The sequence below is a fragment of the Lethenteron reissneri genome, chromosome 61 (assembly GCF_015708825.2).
Source record: "Lethenteron reissneri isolate LAM-NWPU_2019-01 chromosome 61, ASM1570882v1, whole genome shotgun sequence".
Taxonomy (NCBI): Eukaryota; Metazoa; Chordata; class Hyperoartia; order Petromyzontiformes; family Petromyzontidae; genus Lethenteron; species Lethenteron reissneri.
The window spans coordinates 8,244,031-8,262,645 of record NC_083839.1 but is presented as its reverse complement, the minus strand read 5'-3'; the positions used below and the strand labels follow the sequence as shown (position 1 = coordinate 8,262,645).

General features: G+C 58.4%; 1 protein-coding gene across 2 annotated transcripts in view; it reads left to right on the top strand.

Moving 5' to 3' along the window:
* Positions 1 to 14,806, top strand: part of LOC133358197 (integrin alpha-9-like) — a 39,406-nt gene extending 24,600 nt beyond the window's left edge. For both annotated transcript variants that reach the window (XM_061576423.1, XM_061576424.1), the window contains 12 exons: positions 40 to 116; positions 1,525 to 1,675; positions 2,221 to 2,310; positions 4,379 to 4,458; positions 4,674 to 4,763; positions 5,287 to 5,395; positions 6,838 to 6,945; positions 7,270 to 7,401; positions 8,856 to 8,975; positions 9,356 to 9,457; positions 13,274 to 13,393; positions 14,684 to 14,806. In XM_061576423.1, coding sequence (XP_061432407.1) covers positions 40 to 116; positions 1,525 to 1,675; positions 2,221 to 2,310; positions 4,379 to 4,458; positions 4,674 to 4,763; positions 5,287 to 5,395; positions 6,838 to 6,945; positions 7,270 to 7,401; positions 8,856 to 8,975; positions 9,356 to 9,457; positions 13,274 to 13,393; positions 14,684 to 14,773 — 1,269 coding nt within the window. In that variant the 3' untranslated portion in view covers positions 14,774 to 14,806. The remainder of the gene's footprint in view (positions 1 to 39; positions 117 to 1,524; positions 1,676 to 2,220; positions 2,311 to 4,378; positions 4,459 to 4,673; positions 4,764 to 5,286; positions 5,396 to 6,837; positions 6,946 to 7,269; positions 7,402 to 8,855; positions 8,976 to 9,355; positions 9,458 to 13,273; positions 13,394 to 14,683) is intronic.
* The last annotated feature ends 3,809 nt before the right edge of the window (positions 14,807 to 18,615 follow it).

Below are 18,615 nucleotides of genomic sequence, written 5' to 3'. Positions count from 1 at the left end.
TCTGTGTGTGCGTGTGTCTGTGTGCGTCTGTGTGTGTAGACAAAGTTTGAGAGGAACTGCCACACCGACGTGTGCCCGGCGGACCTCCGAGTGAACGGGACCCTGGTGCTGCCCAGGTGCGTGCGCCGCACAGCGCACCACCGCCGCCCTCTCGCCCACGACGGCCACGTTTGATGACGCCGGTGGCGACAGCCGCGCCGGGGGCCGCCGCGGTGACGAGGGGGGGTTGAGTCGTAATCCGTGTTTGCTGCACGCGACGCTACAGTCGTCCAGATGATGAGGACGATGACGAGGGCGATGATGACAATGACGATGATGAGGATGGCGACAACGGCGGCGACGACAGTGATGATGATGATGATGACGGTGATGACGATGATGACGGTGAAAATGGTGAGGGTGATGATGATGGTGATAATGGTGAGGGGGATGATGACGGTGATGATGGTGAGGGTGATGATGATGGTGATAATGGTGAGGGTGATAATGACGGTGATGATGGTGAGGGCGATGATGACGTCAATGATGATGACGACGGCAGTGGTGGCGGGCCATGTATGCGCGTCCGTGTCTGTGTGTGTGTGTACGTGTGCGTGTGTGTGAGTGTGTGTACGTGTGCGTGTGTGGGGAGTGGTAGTGTAGCGGATAGCGCGCTGCGCTATGAACCTGGCGACCCGGGTTACATTCCTGCTCACAGCCAACACCAGTGACGATTATCTAAACCGGTCTTGGGCGTCCCCTAGGTCGGCTCAGCCTCAAATGAGTACCTGGTGTGGTGTGTAAACATCGCCACTGGGGAGACAAAGGTGGTCGGGCGTGATGCTGGCCACCCACCCCATCGTGTACCGTTCCGGCCTTCATAGGTGCTCGCTAACAGCACTTGCCCCAACAGTCTGTTAAGGCTATACGGGAATCTTTGTCTTTGTGTCTGCGTGCGTGCACGTGTGTGTGCGTGCGTCTGTGTGCGTGTCTGCGTTCGTGTGTCTGTGTGCGTGTGTCTGTGTGCATGCGTGCGCGTGTGTGTGCGTGCGCATGTGTGCGTGTGTGTGCGTGCGTGTGCGCGTGTGTGTGCGTGCGCATGTGTCTGTGTGTGAGTGTGTGCGTGTGTGCGTGTGTGCGTGTCTGTGTGCGTGTGTGTGCGTGTGTCTGTGTGCGTGTGTGTGCGTGTGTCTGTGTGCGTGTGTGTGCGTGTGTCTGTGTGCGTGTGTGTGCGTGCGTCTGTGTGCGTGTCTGCGTTCGTGTGTCTGTGTGCGTGTGTCTGTGTGCATGCGTGCGCGTGTGTGTGCGTGCGCATGTGTGCGTGTGTGTGCGTGCGTGTGCGCGTGTGTGTGCGTGCGCATGTGTCTGTGTGTGAGTGTGTGCGTGCGTGTGTGCGTGTGTGTGCGTGTCTGTGTGCGTGTGTCTGTGTGCGTGTGTGCGTGTCTGTGTGCGTGTGTGTGCGTGTCTGTGTGCGTGTGTGTGCGTGTGTCTGTGTGCGTGTGTGTGCGTGCGTGTGCGTGCGTGTGTGTGCGTGCGTGCCCGCAGGCCGCTGTCTGACCGCCCCTACCTGGTGGTGGGCGAGGTGCGCTCGCTGCGCGTCAACCTGAGCCTGGCCAACGTGGGGGAGGACGCCTTCGACCCCACGCTGCACCTCCACTTCCACCCGCGTCTCTTCCTCGTCAACGCCTGGGACACGGTGAGCCCCGCCCCGCGCCGCCACCTCCTCATCGTCCTCCTCCTCCTCGCCGTCGCCGCCACCGCCGTCTTCGGCCGTGCTCTACCCACTGCTGGATGATTTTTTTGTTCGGGAAAAATTGACGTCGCGGTCACTGAGCGACAGGTGCCACGTCGCGACGCGTGAGGGGGAGTGTGTGGGAGTGTGAGGGAGTGTGAGGGAGTGTGGGGAGTGTGAGGGAGTGTGAGGGGAGCGGTGGCGCAGCGGTCGGCGCTACGCAGCGCTACGAACCCGGCGACCCGAGTTCGATTCCCGTTGACGGCCAACAGCGGTGACGATTATCTGAACCGGTCGGAGGCCTTCCCTAGGTCGGCTCGGCCTCAAATGAGTACCACGGTGCAGTGTGCAGTAAACATCGCCACTGGGGAGACAAAGGCGGCCGGGCGTGGTGTCGACCACCGACTCCCCCTGTGTGCCGTGCCGGCCTTCACAGGTGCTACTCGCGAACCGCACTTGCCCCTACAGTCCGTTGAGGCTACACGGGGGACCTTTGTCTTTGTGTGCAGGAGGAGGAGAAGGCGCTGAGCTGTGAGGTGCTGGAGGGGACTTTGCTGCAGTGCAGCGTGGGGTTCCCCTTCCTCAAGTCTCACACCAAGGTGTGGGTCACGTGGGGTGTGGGTCACGTGGGGTGGGGGTCACGTGGGGTGTGGGTCACGTGGGGTGTGGGTCACGTGGGGTGTGGGTCACGTGAGGTGTCGGTCACGTGAGGTGTGGGTCACGTGGGGTGTGCGTCACGTGGGGTGTGGGTCACGTGAGGTGTGGGTCACGTGGGGTGTGGGTCACGTGGGGTGTGGGTCACGTGGGGTGTGGGTCACGTGTGGGTCACGTGTGAGGTGTGGGTCACCGTGCGGTGTGGGTCACGTGGGGTGTGCGTCACGTGAGGTGTGGGTCACGTGAGGTGTGGGTCACGTGTGGTGTGGGTCACGTGAGGTGTGGGTCACGTGGGGTGTGCGTCACGTGAGGTGTGGGTCACGTGAGGTGTGGGTCACGTGTGGCGTGGGTCACGTGAGGTGTGGGTCACGTGTGGTGTGGGTCACGTGAGGTGTGGGTCACGTGAGGTGTGGGTCACGTGAGGTGTGGGTCACGTGAGGTGTGGGTCACGTGGGGTGTGCGTCACGTGAGGTGTGGGTCACGTGTGGTGTGGGTCACGTGTGGTGTGGGTCACGTGAGGTGTGGGTCACGTGTGGTGTGGGTCACGTGAGGTGTGGGTCACGTGAGGTGTGGGTCACGTGAGGTGTGGGTCACGTGAGGTGTGGGTCACGTGTGGTGTGGGTCACGTGAGGTGTGGGTCACGTGAGGTGTGGGTCACGTGAGGCGTGGGTCACGTGTGGTGTGGGTCACGTGTGGTGTGGGTCACGTGTGGTGTGGGTCACGTGTGGTGTGGGTCACGTGAGGTGTGGGTCACGTGTGGGGTGGGTCACGTGAGGTGTGGGTCACGTGTGGTGTGGGTCACGTGTGGTGTGGGTCACGTGAGTTGTGGGTCACGTGAGGTGTGGGTCACGTGAGGTGTGTGTCACGTGAGATGTGGGTCACGTGAGGTGTGGGTCACGTGTGAGGTGTGGGTCACGTGTGGTGTGGGTCACGTGTGAGGTGTGGGTCACGTGTGAGGTGTGGGTCACGTGTGGTGTGGGTCACGTGTGAGGTGTGGGTCACGTGAGGTGTGTGTCACGTGAGATGTGGGTCACGTGAGGTGTGGGTCACGTGTGAGGTGTGGGTCACGCGTGGTGTGTGGTGTGTGATGGTGTGGCGTGTGACGGCGTGGTGTGTGATGGTGTGGTGTGTGATGGTGTGGTGTGTGATGGTGTGGTGTGTGATGGTGTGGTGTGTGATGGTGTGGTGTGTGATGGTGTGGTGTGTGATGGTGTGGTGTGTGATGGTGTGGTGTGTGATGGTGTGGCGTGTGACGGCGTGGTGTGTGATGGTGTGGTGTGTGATGGTGTGGTGTGTGATGGTGTGGTGTGTGATGGTGTGGTGTGTGATGGTGTGGGGTGTGATGGTGTGGTGTGTGATGGTGTGGTGTGTGATGGTGTGGTGTGTGATGGTGTGGTGTGTGATGGTGTGGTGTGTGACGGCGTGGTGTGTGATGGTGTGGTGTGTGACGGTGTGGTGTGTGGTGTGTGACGGTGTGGTGTGTGATGGTGTGTGGTGTGTGATGGTATGGTGTTTGACGGCGTGGTGTGTGGTGTGTGACGGTGTGGTGTGTGATGGTGTGTGGTGTGTGATGGTATGGTGTGTGACGGCGTGGTGTGTGGTGTGTGACGGTGTGGTGTGTGATGGTGTGTGGTGTGTGATGGTATGGTGTGTGACGGCGTGGTGTGTGGTGTGTGACGGTGTGGTGTGTGGTGTGATGGTGTGGTGTGTGACGGTGTGGTGTGGTGTGGTGTGTGACGCTGTGGTGTGACGGTGTGGTGTGTGATGCTGTGGTGTGCGGTGTGTGGTGTGTGACGGCGTGGTGTGTGACGGTGTCGTGTGTGATGGTGTGGTGTGTGACGACGTGGTGTGTGGTGTGTGACAGTGTGGTGTGTGACGGTGTGGTGTGTGACGGTGTGGTGTGTGATGCTGTGCTGTGTGACGCTGTGGTGTGTGACTGCATGGTGTGTGGTGTGTGACTGCATGGTGTGTGGTGTGTGACGCTGTGTGGTATGACGCTGTGGTGTGCCTCAGCGCGAGGTGAGCGTGCTGTTCGACAGCAGCCAGCTGAGCGGCGAGGACGATCTGCTCGAGTTCAGCGCTCAGATCACCAGGTGAGGTGCCCACCACCACCCCAGCTACCCACGCGGTGTGCCGACCACCCCAGCTACCCACGCGGTGTGCCCACCACCCCTCGTGGTCACCCGCCTGGCGCTCATCTTCCGTGTGTGCGTCATCTATCCAGCTGTGTGTACGTGTGGGCTGCCGCGAGCCTGCTATGAGCCTGCTATGAGCCTGCTATGAGGAGTTTCTTCTCTCCTCTTCTCAGTCAGAACATCGAGCACAACGAGACCCTGGGCGACAACCACGAGCTGCTGTCCATCCCCCTCCGCTACGAGGTGGACACCACCCTGCACGGGTCGGTAGACATCCGCGGAAGCTCCCTCACCACACACCCCGTGTCTGTAGACATCCGCGGAAGCTCCCTCACCACACACCCCGTGTCTGTAGACATCCGCGGAAGCTCCCTCACCACACACCCCGTGTCTGTAGACATCCGCGGAAGCTCCCTCACCACACACCCCGTGTCTGTAGACATCCGCGGAAGCTCTCTCACTACATGCTGATGATGCTGCTGCTGGTGCTGCTGCTGGTGCTGCTGCTGGTGATGATGCTGCTGGTGATGATGCTGCTGATGATGCCGATGATGATGCTGCTGATGATGCAGATGATGATGATGCTGCAGCTGATGTTGCTGCTGGTGATGATGCTGCTGATGATGATGCAGATGATGATGATGCTGCTGCTGCTCCTCGTGATGTTGCTGCTGATGATGCTGCTGATGATGCTGATGCTTCTGCTGGTGATGATGATACTGATGATGCTGATGCTGCTGATGATGATGCTTCTGCTGGTGATGCTGCTGCTGTGCATGAGTGCAGCTCGGTGTCTCAGACGTCGATCCTGTACGGGGGCGACGCGTCGGACCGCGAGGCCGTCGCTCTGCCCGGCCAGCCGTGCCACTTCCAGTGGCTCAACTTCACATTCCAGGTGAGCCGACTCACCCTCACCTGGTGAGCTCACCTCTTGTACCTCACCTGGTGAGCCGCTCACCCTCACCTGGTGAGCTCACCTCTTGTACCTCACCTGGTGAGCCGCTCACCCACAACCTGGTGAACTCTTGTACTTCACCTTCCAGGTGAGCCGCTCACCCTTACCTGGTGAGCCGAATCACCCTCACCTGGTGAGCCGCTCACCCTCACCTGGTGAGTTCTTGTACCTCACCTGGGTGAGCCGCTCACCCTCACCTGGTGAGCCGAATCATCCTCACCTGGTGAGCCGAATCACCCTCACCTGGTGAGCTCTTGTACCTCACCTGGGTGAGTCGACTCACCCTCACCTGGTGAGCCGACTCACCCTCACCTGGTGAGCCGACTCACCCTCACCTGGTGAGCTCTAGTACCTCACCTGGGTGAGCCACTCACCCTCACCTGGTGAGCTCTAGTAACTCACCTGGGTGAGCCGCTCACCTGCTTTAGGAAGGTGTGATCGTCCGGGTGTGGGCACCCGTGTCCCCGTGTTGTAGCCATGTCCCCATGTCCTCATGTCCCCGTGTCTCTACGTCTCCATGTCCCCGTGTTGTAGCCATGTCCCCGTATCCCCATGTCCTCATGTCCCCATGTCCCCGTGTCTCCATGTCTCTACGTCCCCATGTCCCCATGTCCCCGTGTCCCCGTGTCTCCATGTCTCTACGTCCCCATGTCCCCGTGTTTTTCAACTCAAGACCCCATGTCCCCGTGTCTCCCTGTCGCTCTGTCTCTGTGTATCAATGTCCCCATGACCCCGTGTCCTGGTGTCCCTTTGACCCCGTCTCCCCCGTGTCCCCATGTCCCAACATCTCCATGCCTCTGTATCGACGTCCCCCATGTGTGTACGTGCGTTGAACTTCTTTCGCACCGTACGTAGCCAACCCTGCTCATCGGAGGTGCGGGGGAATGACAACAACCTAAACACAAAAGGAGTGAGTTTCTCAATTTAGACGATGATTTAAAAGTGCACGCAGCTCCCAGCGGCTTCCTCATATCGGAAGGGAAGAGCGTTCCAGACGGCCGCAGAAGCGCGTCTGAAAGCGCCGATGTCCGTTGTCTTTGCTCGACGGTTCACCAAAAGCCGGACTTTGCGTGACGATGGTTGATGACTCCTTGACGAGATCGGCAGCGACGTGTTGTGCTCGATTTGTGGCCCAGCTCTCAGCAACGCATTCGGGCCGGCAATCTGTCCGCACCCACTCAGTCCAGACGACCGCGGGAGCTTGTCTGAAAGTGCCCCGCGATGACGATGCGGTGAGCGCCTTCAATGGCCGCGGGGAGGATTAGCGGAGTCCACGCGATGGTGTCCCCCGCCGTGACCCCCCGTGACCCCCCCGTGACCCCCCCGTGACCTCCCGTGACCCCATACCCTCCGTGGTGTCCCCCGTGTCTGGGCCCTCGCAGGCATTGAACCTGGGCCCCAGTCGGGCCCCTGGGGCCTTTCTCGAGGTGCTCATCCCGTCTCGCCTGCACCCCGAGGGGCCGCACGCCCTGCAGCTGCACGAGGTGCAGGTGAGCACAGCAGCAGCAGCAGCGGCGTTATCATCATCAGCAGCAGCAGCGGCATCATCATCATCAGCGTTACCATCATCAGCATTATCATCATCATTATTCTATCATCACAATCCTCATCAGCGTTATCATCATCATCAGCATTATCATCATCAGCGTTATCATCATCATCATCAGCGTTATCATCATCATCATCAGCGTTATCATCATCGGCACTATCAGCAGCGTCACCACAATCATCGTCGTCGTCAGCATGGTCGTTGTCTCCACGGAGACTCTGCGGCGCTCACGATCCCCGCCGCCCCGTGCCCCCCGGCTGTGCAGGTGTCCCCGGGGGGTGGGGGGGGGTCGTGCTCCGCCCCGGCGCTGGGGGCCGAGTGCGTGTCGCCCGAGCACAGTGGCGAGAGCGTCTACCAGCTGTTCAGCTTCTTCAGCAAGAGTGGCCGCACGGTGCTGGTGAGTGGGCGTCTGTGTGTGTGTGTGTCGGTGTGTGTGTGTCCGTGTGCCGATGATTTGGTAATAGCTGATCATTCAGAAGAGGAGTTGGAGACGCTGCTGCTGAGACTGGAGCGTGCCACTAAGAGGTGGGGCCTTACCATCAGTCCCACCAAAACTAAGCACCTGCCTGGGTATTTTGTACCATCGGACACTCCACCCCCACAACTGCCAATCGGTGATGGGGTAGTAGTGGAGAGAGTGGAGAGTTTCCCATACCTGGGCAGTGTGCTTATGACCGGCTCCAGTTTAACAGCAGAGGTCTCACTCCGAATCAGTCGAGCGGCAATATCTTTTCACCGGTTGCGTAACGCTGTGTGGAAGCTACCTGGTCTGTCGCTCCGCACGAAGCTTCAGGTCTTCTCGGCCACAGTCATTCCCTCCCTTCTCTACGCTTGCGAAACGTGGACCCCCCTAATGGAGCATCTTCGCCGGTTGTAAACATTTAGGCTGGCCTGCCTACGATCCATCCTGGGTTTAACCAGGCAGGATTGTGTGAGGAGCTCACAAATCCTTGAAAGATCTGGGCAAAGTGCCATCGGTGAGCTCCTCTGGCAGGCAAGGCTGCGTTGGCTGGGTCATGTAGCCCGCATGCCCAGCCACCGCATGCCTAAACAGCTTTTCTTCAGCCGGATCGAGGGGGCTAAACGGATGCAGCACGGGCAAGAGAAGAGATGAAGTGATGTGGTACAGGAGGACGTGGAGCTGAGTGGACTTGCCGTTGACTGGTACCAGCGGTGTCAAAATCGGCCTCAGTGGAGGAGGCTCGTGAAGGACGCTACTGGGCAGTTGGAGGCAGTCGCCCTCCAACAACAACGGAGGGCAGAGGAGCGACGCTCACAACAACGAGCGGAGCGCTGGGTGGCTAAAGCACAGCAAGTTGGTACAGTAGGGGGCACGGGTGGTGCATCAGCCAGTCATCTCGGTCATCTCGGTCAGTCGACCAGTGGCACCTGCTGGGTCTGCCCCGTGACCTCCTGCCAGCGGGTGTTCGACACTTCACGTGGCCTCAAGGTGCACTTGGCCTGGCACAAGCGTCGTGGTGACGTCACCGCCACTTAGTAGCGAATGGCAGTTGTTGTTGTTGTGTCCGTGTGTGTGTCCGTGTGTGTGTGGGGAGCGGTAGTATAGCGGTTAGCGCACTGCGCTACGAACCTGGCGACCCGAGTTTGATTCCCGCTCATGGCCAAAATCACCCATAAATGAGTACCTGATGTGGCGTGTAAGCATCGCCCACCCCTCGTGTGCCGTGCCAGGCCTTCGTAGGTGCTCGCTAACAGCACTTGTACCTGCAGCCTGTTAAGGCCGGTACACGCACGCGCAAAGTGCACCTAGCTTGGCACAACGTCATCGCCGGTGGCTGCCCGCGGCCGCGTACGGGGGATTGTGGGTAAACGGCGCTGCATTGTGGGTAGGACTGCGCGTCGTGGCCGGAGGGCTGCGTGTCGGTGCGCTGCGAGCTGGGACCCTTCGCCCCGGGGGAGACGCCCAGTGTCAGCGTCAAGGCGCTGCTCAACACCGACATCCTGCAGCAGGTAGCCCCCCCTCGCCCCCACCTGCCCCCCCCACATCCCCCCTCCCCCCCACCAGGACCCCCCCCCCACATCCCCCCTCCCCCCCACCCGGACCACCCCCCCCACATCCCCCCTCCCCCCCACCCGGACCCCCCGCCACGTCCCCCCCACCCGGACCACCCCCCCCCCGCCGACGTACCCCCCCCCACGCCCAGTCACCCACCTGGCCCCCCCTTTCCCCCCACCTGCCCCCCGAGTACCTGGCCCGCCTTGTAAGTTCAACGTCGGCAATGGGGGAGACAAAGGCGGGCGTGGTTCTGGCCGCGCCGCGGCTCGCGAGCTGCCCTTGCCCCAGCAGCATGTGTGGGCTAACCGGGGTGCCTTTGCCTGTGCCTGTGCAGGAGAGCTCCTCGGTGATCCAGTTCTCGGCGCGTGCCGAACTCCGCGTGCCGCACTCGGACCGAGTGGTGGAGCTCTCCACCGGCGCGCCGGGGACCATCGCGGTGAGACACCACCACCATCAACACCATCACCACCATCACCACCATCAACACCACCACCATCAAAACCATCAACACCACCATCAACACCATCAACACCATCAACACCACCACCACTATCACCACCACCAACACCACCAACACCATCACCACCATCACCACCATCAACACCACCACCGCTATCGTCACCATCACCACCATCGACGCCATCACCACTGTCAATGCCATCACCACCATCACCACCACCACCATCAACACCATCACCACCATCACCACCATCACCACCATCAACACCATCACCACCATCACCACCATCAACACCATCACCACCATCAACACCACCACCATCAACACCATCAACACCATCACCACCATCACCACCATCAACACCATCACCACCATCACCACCATCAACACCATCACCACCATCACCACCACCACCATCAACACCATCACCACCATCACCACCATCAACACCATCACCACCATCACCACCATCACCACCATCAACACCATCACCACCATCATCAGCATCACCACCATCACCACCATCACCATCAACACCATCAACACCATCACCACCATCACCACCATCAACACCATCAACACCATCAACATCAACACCATCAACACCATCACCACCATCACCACCATCAATACCATCACCACCATCAACACCATCACCACCATCACCACCACCACCATCAACACCATCACCACCATCACCACCATCAACACCATCAACACCATCACCACCATCAACACCATCACCACCATCACCACCATCATCAGCATCACCACCATCACCACCATCATCATCAACACCATCAACACCATCACCACCATCAACACCATCAACACCATCAACACCATCACCACTATCAACACCATCACCACCATCGACACCATCACCACCATCAAGACCACCACCATCAACACCATCACCACCATCAACACCATCAACACCATCACCACCATCAACACCATCACCACCATCACCACCATCAACACCATCAACACCATCAACACCATCACCACTATCGTCACCATCAACACCATCAACACCATCAACACCATCACCACTATCAACACCATCACCACCATCGACACCATCACCACCATCAACACCATCAACACCATCAACACCATCACCACTATCGTCACCATCACCACCATCACCACCATCACCACCATCACCACCATCACCACCACTATCGTCACCATCAACACCATCACCACCATCAACACCATCAACACCATCACCACCATCAACACCATCAACACCATCACCACCATCAACACCATCAACACCATCACCACCATCAACACCATCAACACCATCACCACCATCAACACCATCAACACCATCACCACCATCACCACCATCACCATCACCACCACCACCACCATCAACACCACACCATCACCACCATCACCACCATCACCACCATCAACACCATCACCATCACCACCATCAACACCATCAACACCATCACCACCATCAACACCATCAACACCATCGTCACCATCACTACCATCAACACCATCAACACCATCACCACCATCAACACCATCACCACAATCAACACCATCAACACCATCAACACCATCACCACCATCAACACCATCACCACCATCAACACCATCAACACCATCACCACTATCGTCACCATCACCACCATCAACACCATCACCACCATCAACACCATCAACACCATCACCACCATCGACACCATCAACACCACCACCATCACCACCACTATCGTCACCATCAACACCATCACCACCATCATCACCATCACCACCATCATCACCATCACCACCATCACGACCATCACCACCATCACCACCGTCAACACCATCACCACCGTCAACACCGTCACCACCATCACCACCATCAACACCATCACCACCATCAACACCATCACCACTCACCATCAACACCATCAACACCATCACCACCATCACCACCATCAACACCATCAACACCATCACCATCAACACCATCAACACCATCACCACCATCACCACCATCAACACCATCACCACCATCAACACCATCACCACCATCACCACCACCACCATCAACACCATCACCACCATCAACACCATCAACACCATCACCACCATCAACACCATCACCACCATCACCACCATCAACACCATCACCACCATCACCACCACTATCGTCACCATCAACACCATCAACACCATCACCACTCCCCATCAACACCATCACCACTCCCCATCAACACCATCACCACCATCAACACCATCAACACCATCACCACCATCAACACCATCACCACCATCACCACCATCAACACCATCAACACCATCACCACCATCACCACCACTATCGTCACCATCACCACCATCAACACCATCAACACCATCAACACCATCAACACCATCACCACCATCACCACCACTATCATCACCATCAACACCATCAACACCATCACCACCATCAACACCATCACCACCATCAACACCATCAACACCATCACCACCATCAACACCATCACCACAATCACCACCATCACCACCACTATCGTCACCATCAACACCATCACCACCATCAACACCATCAACACCATCACCACCATCATCACCATCACCACCATCAACACCATCAACACCATCAACACCATCAACACCATCACCACCATCAACACCATCAACACCATCAACACCATCAACACCATCACCACCATCAACACCATCAACACCACCATCACCATCAACACCATCACCACCACTATCGTCACCATCACCACCATCACCACCATCAACACCATCACCACCATCAACACCATCACCACCATCATCACCATCACCACCATCACGACCATCACCACCATCACCACCATCAACACCATCACCACCATCATCACCATCACCACCATCACCACCATCAACACCATCACCACCATCAACACCATCACCACCATCAACACCATCAACACCATCAACACCATCACGACCATCAACACCATCACCACCATCAACACCATCACCACCATCACCACCATCACCGCCATCATCACCATCAACACCATCACCACCATCAACACCATCACCACCATCAATACCACCATCGCCACCATCAACACCATCACCACCATCAACACCACCACCACCATCAACACCACCACCACCATCAACACCACCACCACCATCAACACCACCACCACCATCAACACCACCACCACCATCAACACCACCACCACCATCAACGCCACCACCACCATCAACGCCACCACCACCATCAATGCCATCACCGCTATCGTCACCATCGCCACTGTCGTCACCATCACTGCCATCACCACTATCGTCACCATCACCACCATCGACGCTATCACCGCCATCACCACTATCAATGCCATCACCACCATCAATGCCATCACCACTATCACTGCCATCACCACCATCAATGCCATCACCGCTATCGTCACCATCACTGCCATCGACGCTATCACTGCCATCACCACTATCACAGCCATCACCACCATCAACACCATCATCACCACCATCGCCGCCACGAACTCACCGACCTTCCGATCGCGAGCCGCTCGCTCCGCCGCTGAGCCGCCGTCAGTTTTGCACGCGTGCGCAAATGTCCTCGCACGCCACCAACGGCACGCGCTCCTGGGCCTCCCCTAGGTCGGCTCAGACTTAAACGAGTACCCGCTACAGCGTGCACACATCGGCACCCCGCCCGTCGTGTGCCGTGCCACCCGCCAAGACGGCACTTGCCCCGACAGGCCGCGAGACTACGCGGGGGACCTTTGTCTCTGTGCCCGTGTGGGTGAGCAGGTGGTGTTCGAGGCTCTTCACGACCTCAGACCCCGTGGCTTCATCGCCGTCTGGATCATCGCCATCAGCCTCATCATCGGCCTCCTCATCCTCATCCTCCTCATCGTGCTGCTCTGGAAGGTCGGTGTCCGGCCAACCGTCCTCAGAGAAACTTGAGATTCTTTATAATCTTCTTCTTCTTATTCCTCCTCCATCCGAGTGTACGTACGGATTTTTTACTTCTTTCGCGCCATACGTAGCCAACCGCGCTAATCAGAGGTGCGGGGGGAAGGACAACAAACTAAACACGACAACAACAACAAGCAGTTGTAAAGCAATGAGTTTGTCGATCTAGATGATGATTTTAAAATGCACAGCTCCCTGCGGAATATCGGAAGGAAGAGCGCGTTCCAGACGGCCGCAGAAGCTCAACCACCATCTTTGCTCAACGTCTCGCAGCTAAAAGCCGCCGCCGCCGCGAGGATGAGCTGAGTCGACGTGACGATGGCTTTATGGCTCCTCGACGAGGTCGGCAGCGAGGGTGTCGTTGTGGTCGATTTGCGGCCCGGCGCTTTGCGTGTGCGGTGCGCGCGACCTCGTGACATCGCATTCGTCCGGCGACCGGTCTGGAGCCTCCCAGCGACGCTCCCCGGGCTCCTCTGCCTCTCTCGACGGTCGCCGCGGCACTCTCGTGCGCCGCATACAGCGTTGCCCCCTCGCACGCGTGGGTTTTCCTCCGGGTGAGCCGGCTGCCTCCCACGCGTACAAACGGCTCATTAATTGGGCCGATATCACCTTCATACATAGAGGACCGCAGAGCTTGGGGGTGGTAATCTGGTGGCCGATCTTCACCACGTGGCTGCTGCTGCTGCTGCCTTCCCGCTCCTCATCTGCGGTTCCTCTTCCTGGCGTCTCCGAGTCGTCCTCTCTCTCTCTCTCTACGAGAGCGATGAGCAGATGCCGTGCGGTGGCAGGGCGGTGTTACAAGTTTACATCGTCGTCGTTAGCATCACCTTCGTCATCGTTATTGTCGTCGTCGTTATCATCATCGTCGTTATCGTCGCCTTCGTCGTTGTTATCGTCGTCGATATCATCGTCGTCGTTGTCATCGTGCCCTGGGTGGCAACCTCTCGCCACGTCTTCTCGATGTCGCCCCATCTTCCTCTGCCCCGTCAACTCTCACCGTCTGGAACCTTCTCTCCCGAAGGGAACCGTCCCTGGTAGCGGCGCCCGGGAAACTCTGCGCCGTCAAAATCCGACGTCGTGCGTTTACACAAAAACGTCAAGCGAGGAGTTGAGCCCCGGTCGCAAAAAACTGGCGACTCCCGATCTGACTGACACTGTGACCTTTCACCCCGGCCGCCCCCACCCCTCCACCCCTCCGCCCCCCACTCCTCCCCCTCCACCCCCACTCCCCGTGTCTCCCCAAAGCTGGGATTCTTCAAGCGGAACCTCAAGGAGGAGCTGGAGATGCAGCGAGCTCGCAAGAAGAGCTGGGACTGGGTCAAGATGGCCGAGTAGATCTCGATGATAAGGTGGTGGTGGTGGGGATGGTGGTTGTGGGGTGGGTGGGTGGGATGGGTGAGTGGGTGGGATGGGTGAGTGGGTGAGTGGGTGGGCGAGCGGGTCCAGTGGTTGTCCACCCACATCCCCACCGATGAGTTAACGCAGGTCGGGTGATCGATTAGAAAATCTGTAATCGGCTGTCCCTCTTTTTGTGATTGATTATTGAGGGGGCCACCTAGGGTGGGGGGGGGGGGGGCCTGGTGACCACAACTCCTCGCTCGGACGTGGACACAAAGCGGTGGTTTTGGGGCCGACGATTCAAGTCGTGCGCCATTTCCGAGATCGGCGATTTGCCCGTTCGCCCGGCTGTTGGCGGCCGCTGCCCCGGGAAGCTGGCCGGGAGGCAGGGGTTGGCGGGGGCCGTCGTGCAAGCGCCAACATCGCGCTCCACGCTCGTCTGGCGCCTGGCAGGGGGGAGGGGGCGATGGGGACGTGTCGGCGGCTCCGCTAGTCGTGCTGCTCTCGGTTAGTTCGTCCTCAATCGCGGGCGCCGTCGCCGTCCAGCTCCCGTTATCTAATTCCGAACCTTGGGTCGTTTAGGTCAATTAATTTAATCGCGCGGGATTTCTTTTTTTTTTAAACCTTATTTATGTTGTTGTCGTTGCCAAGTTTCGGATTTGTTGCGCTTTCTGCCGCGAATGCGGTGGTCGCCGCGGTGGTCGCCGCGGTGTAGACACGGCACCTTGTCCACCCCCTGTCCACCCCCTGTCCACTCCGTGTCCACTCCGTGTCCACTCCACGTCCACTCCACGTCCACTCCGCGTGGCGACCTTGTCGTCCATTGGGCGCGATGTCTAAAGTCACGTCGCGATTCTTCTCCGCTCGTTTTCATCGTCTGCACCGATGTAAACATTTTCGCTTCCCCCGGGGGATAAAACCTCGCGCGAGCAACGGAACGTAAAGCTCCCGGTCGTAGTTTAGCGTCGCCAGAGGAGAGTAGCCGTTAGTCGACAGCGCCCAGTGAAACGAAGCTCAATAACGTCAGCAAAGAAGTCGCGAATTAGCGCCGGTGCAGCGGCTCAGCGGCTCAGCTGCTCAGCGAGCGGGCTCACGATGGGAAAAGGTCGCGAGTTCAACTCCTGGCTGTGCCGCATCAACCGCTGGGCAGTGCCAGCCACGCAAGCACCCAATACCTCACCACCGGTGGTGCAAGCACAATGTGTAAATGTAGTATTTATGTTTGCGTGTGTGCGCGTGTGTGCGCATGTGTGTGTGTTTGCGCGTGCGTTCGTGTGCGTGCGTGTGTGCGCGCGTGTGCGTTTATAAGCGGGCTGTGTGTGTGTGCGCGTGCACACGTGTGTGTGCCTTCGTAGGTGCTCGCTAACAGCACTTGCCCCTACAGTCTGTTAAGGCTATACAGGGGATTTTTGTCTTTGTATGTGTGTGCGCGCGTGTGTGTGCGTGTGTGTGCGCACGTGTGCGTTTATAAGCGGGCTGTGTGTGTGTGTGTTTTATTAATTAATTTCATTCACCACCACGCATAGTCAGCGATGGACTGTTGCGGCAAACGTTTTTTAAAAATATATAAACAATTAAAGACTTGGTTTCACTTATGCTCAATGCTGATGTCTCAGCTGCAATTCATTTCTGTGGCGGTGGGCTGGCTGCATCGTCTTCTTAAATTAGATCTAGAAACGAGACTTGTTTTCATTTTGCCAGGTAAAGGCCCACCGAGCTGCACGATGCGACCTGGCAGGTCACGAATGGAAGCTCAACGCAGTGGGGTTATCGTCACGCGGAAATTAAGAGCATCGCAATACTCTTAACACGCGTGACGTTGTTTCTGGGTGTGGAGGGAAAAACCGGAGGATCCGGAGAAAAATCCACGCGACCACGGGGGTAGAGAAACGCAAACTCCAAATATACATCAACAGGCGTCAGGGTCGGAATCGAACCCACGACCTCCTGCATACCAAGCGAGGTAGTCAACATCTCGCCAGCGATAAGTTTAAATCTAGGTGGTTGATGAGCCAGATGAATGTGTCAGGAGTAGCGGAAAGGCGAATCATCGTCGCTGTGATGATGACGCCTCCTCCTTATACATCTCTGTGTGAGTCTATGGGTCTCTGTGAGTCTATGGGTATCTGTGTGAGTCTATGGGTCTCTGTGTAAGTCTATGGGTCTCTGTGTAAGTCTATGGGTCTCTGTGTGAGTCTATGGGTCTCTGTGTGAGTCTATGGGTCTCTGTGTGAGTCTATGGGTCTCTGTGTGAGTCTATGGGTCTCTGTGTAAGTCTATGGGTCTCTGTGTGAGTCTATGGATCTCTGTGCGAGTCTGTGGGTCTCTGTGTGAGTCTATGGATCTTTGTGCGAGTCTGTGGGTCTCTGTGTGAGTCTATGGGTCTTTGCGTGAGTCTGTGGGTCTCTGTGTGAGTCTATGGGTCTTTGTGTGAGTCTGTGGGTCTCTGTGTGAGTCTATGGGTCTCTGTGCGAGTCTGTGGGTCTCTGTGTGAGTCTATGGGTCTTTGCGTGAGTCTGTGGGTCTCTGTGTGAGTCTATGGATCTCTGTGTGAGTCTGTGGGTCTCTGTGTGTGTATGTGGGTCTCTGTGAGTCTATGGGTCTTTGCGTGAGTCTGTGGGTCTCTGTGTGAGTCTGTGGGTCTCTGTGTGAGTGTATGGGTCTCTGTGTGAGTCTATGGGTCTTTGCGTGAGTCTGTGGGTCTCTGTGTGTGTATGTGGGTCTCTGTGAGTATCGTCCTGTAGCTGGTGCGGTGTGTATACAACATCGACACGAGGTAGACAAAGGCGGCTGGGTGCGGTGTTGTTCGCGTCACGCCACCCTCCACTCGTCATGCGCCTTGTGCCGCCCTCCGTCGCACGTGCCACTCGTGAACAACATGTGCCCCACACGTCTGCAAAAGGGCTGTAGCGGGGGACCTTTGTGTTTCATTCCGGTGAAGAGCTCGCAATGGCCGCGTCAGACACACAGCCAGAGGACATCGAGAGAGATTACGTGTTCGAAAGAAATCACGCACACATTTATCACGCATTGACCGAATTATAAGACGCGGTGCCCTGCTGCCCAATACAGTTGCACAGATATGTGTCACACACACAGTGACGACGAAGACGAAGCACCGCACGGGTGGATTCAAGAATCCATCCGCGTGCCACCCCCACCTCTTGATATCCACCGCGGGTCGAGCCTGCAGCGGCCTCCCTTGGCACTGCCACGCGGCCTGCCGTGCGCGTGGAGGCCACGGATTGCTCCCCCGGCCCCCCCGGCTCCCCCCCGGCCCCCCCCGGCCCCCCCCCGGCCCCCCCCCGGCCCCCCCCCGGCCCCCCCCCCCCCCGGGGCCTGCTTGGCTTGCGAGGCGAGTCGGGGTGGTGCGTTGGTGGCGAGTGGGTCGGGGTGGGGGGGCGGGGCTGGGTATTCCGCGCACGTGCTGGACAGCACCACGTGGTGTGTGCTCGCTTTCATCAGGAGGGAGGGAGGGGGGAGGAGGAAATGGAGGGAGGCGAGCCGTGAGAGAGGGGGGGGAGCCGTGAGGGAGGCGGGGGGGAGTCGTGAGAGGGGGGGGGAGTCGTGAGAGGGGGGGGGAGTCGTGAGAGGGGGGGGGGAGTCGTGAGAGGGGGGGGGGGAGTCGTGAGAGGGGGGGGAGTCGTGAGAGGGGGGGGGAGCCGTGAGAGGGGGGGGGGGGGGAGTCGTGAGAGGGGGGGGGGGAGTCGTAAGAGGGGGGGGGAGTCGTGAGAGGGGGGGGGGAGTCGTGAGAGGGGGGGGGGAGTCGTGAGAGGGGGGGGAGTCGTTAGAGGGGGGGAGTCGTGAGAGGGGGGGGGGAGTCGTGAGAGGGGGGGGGG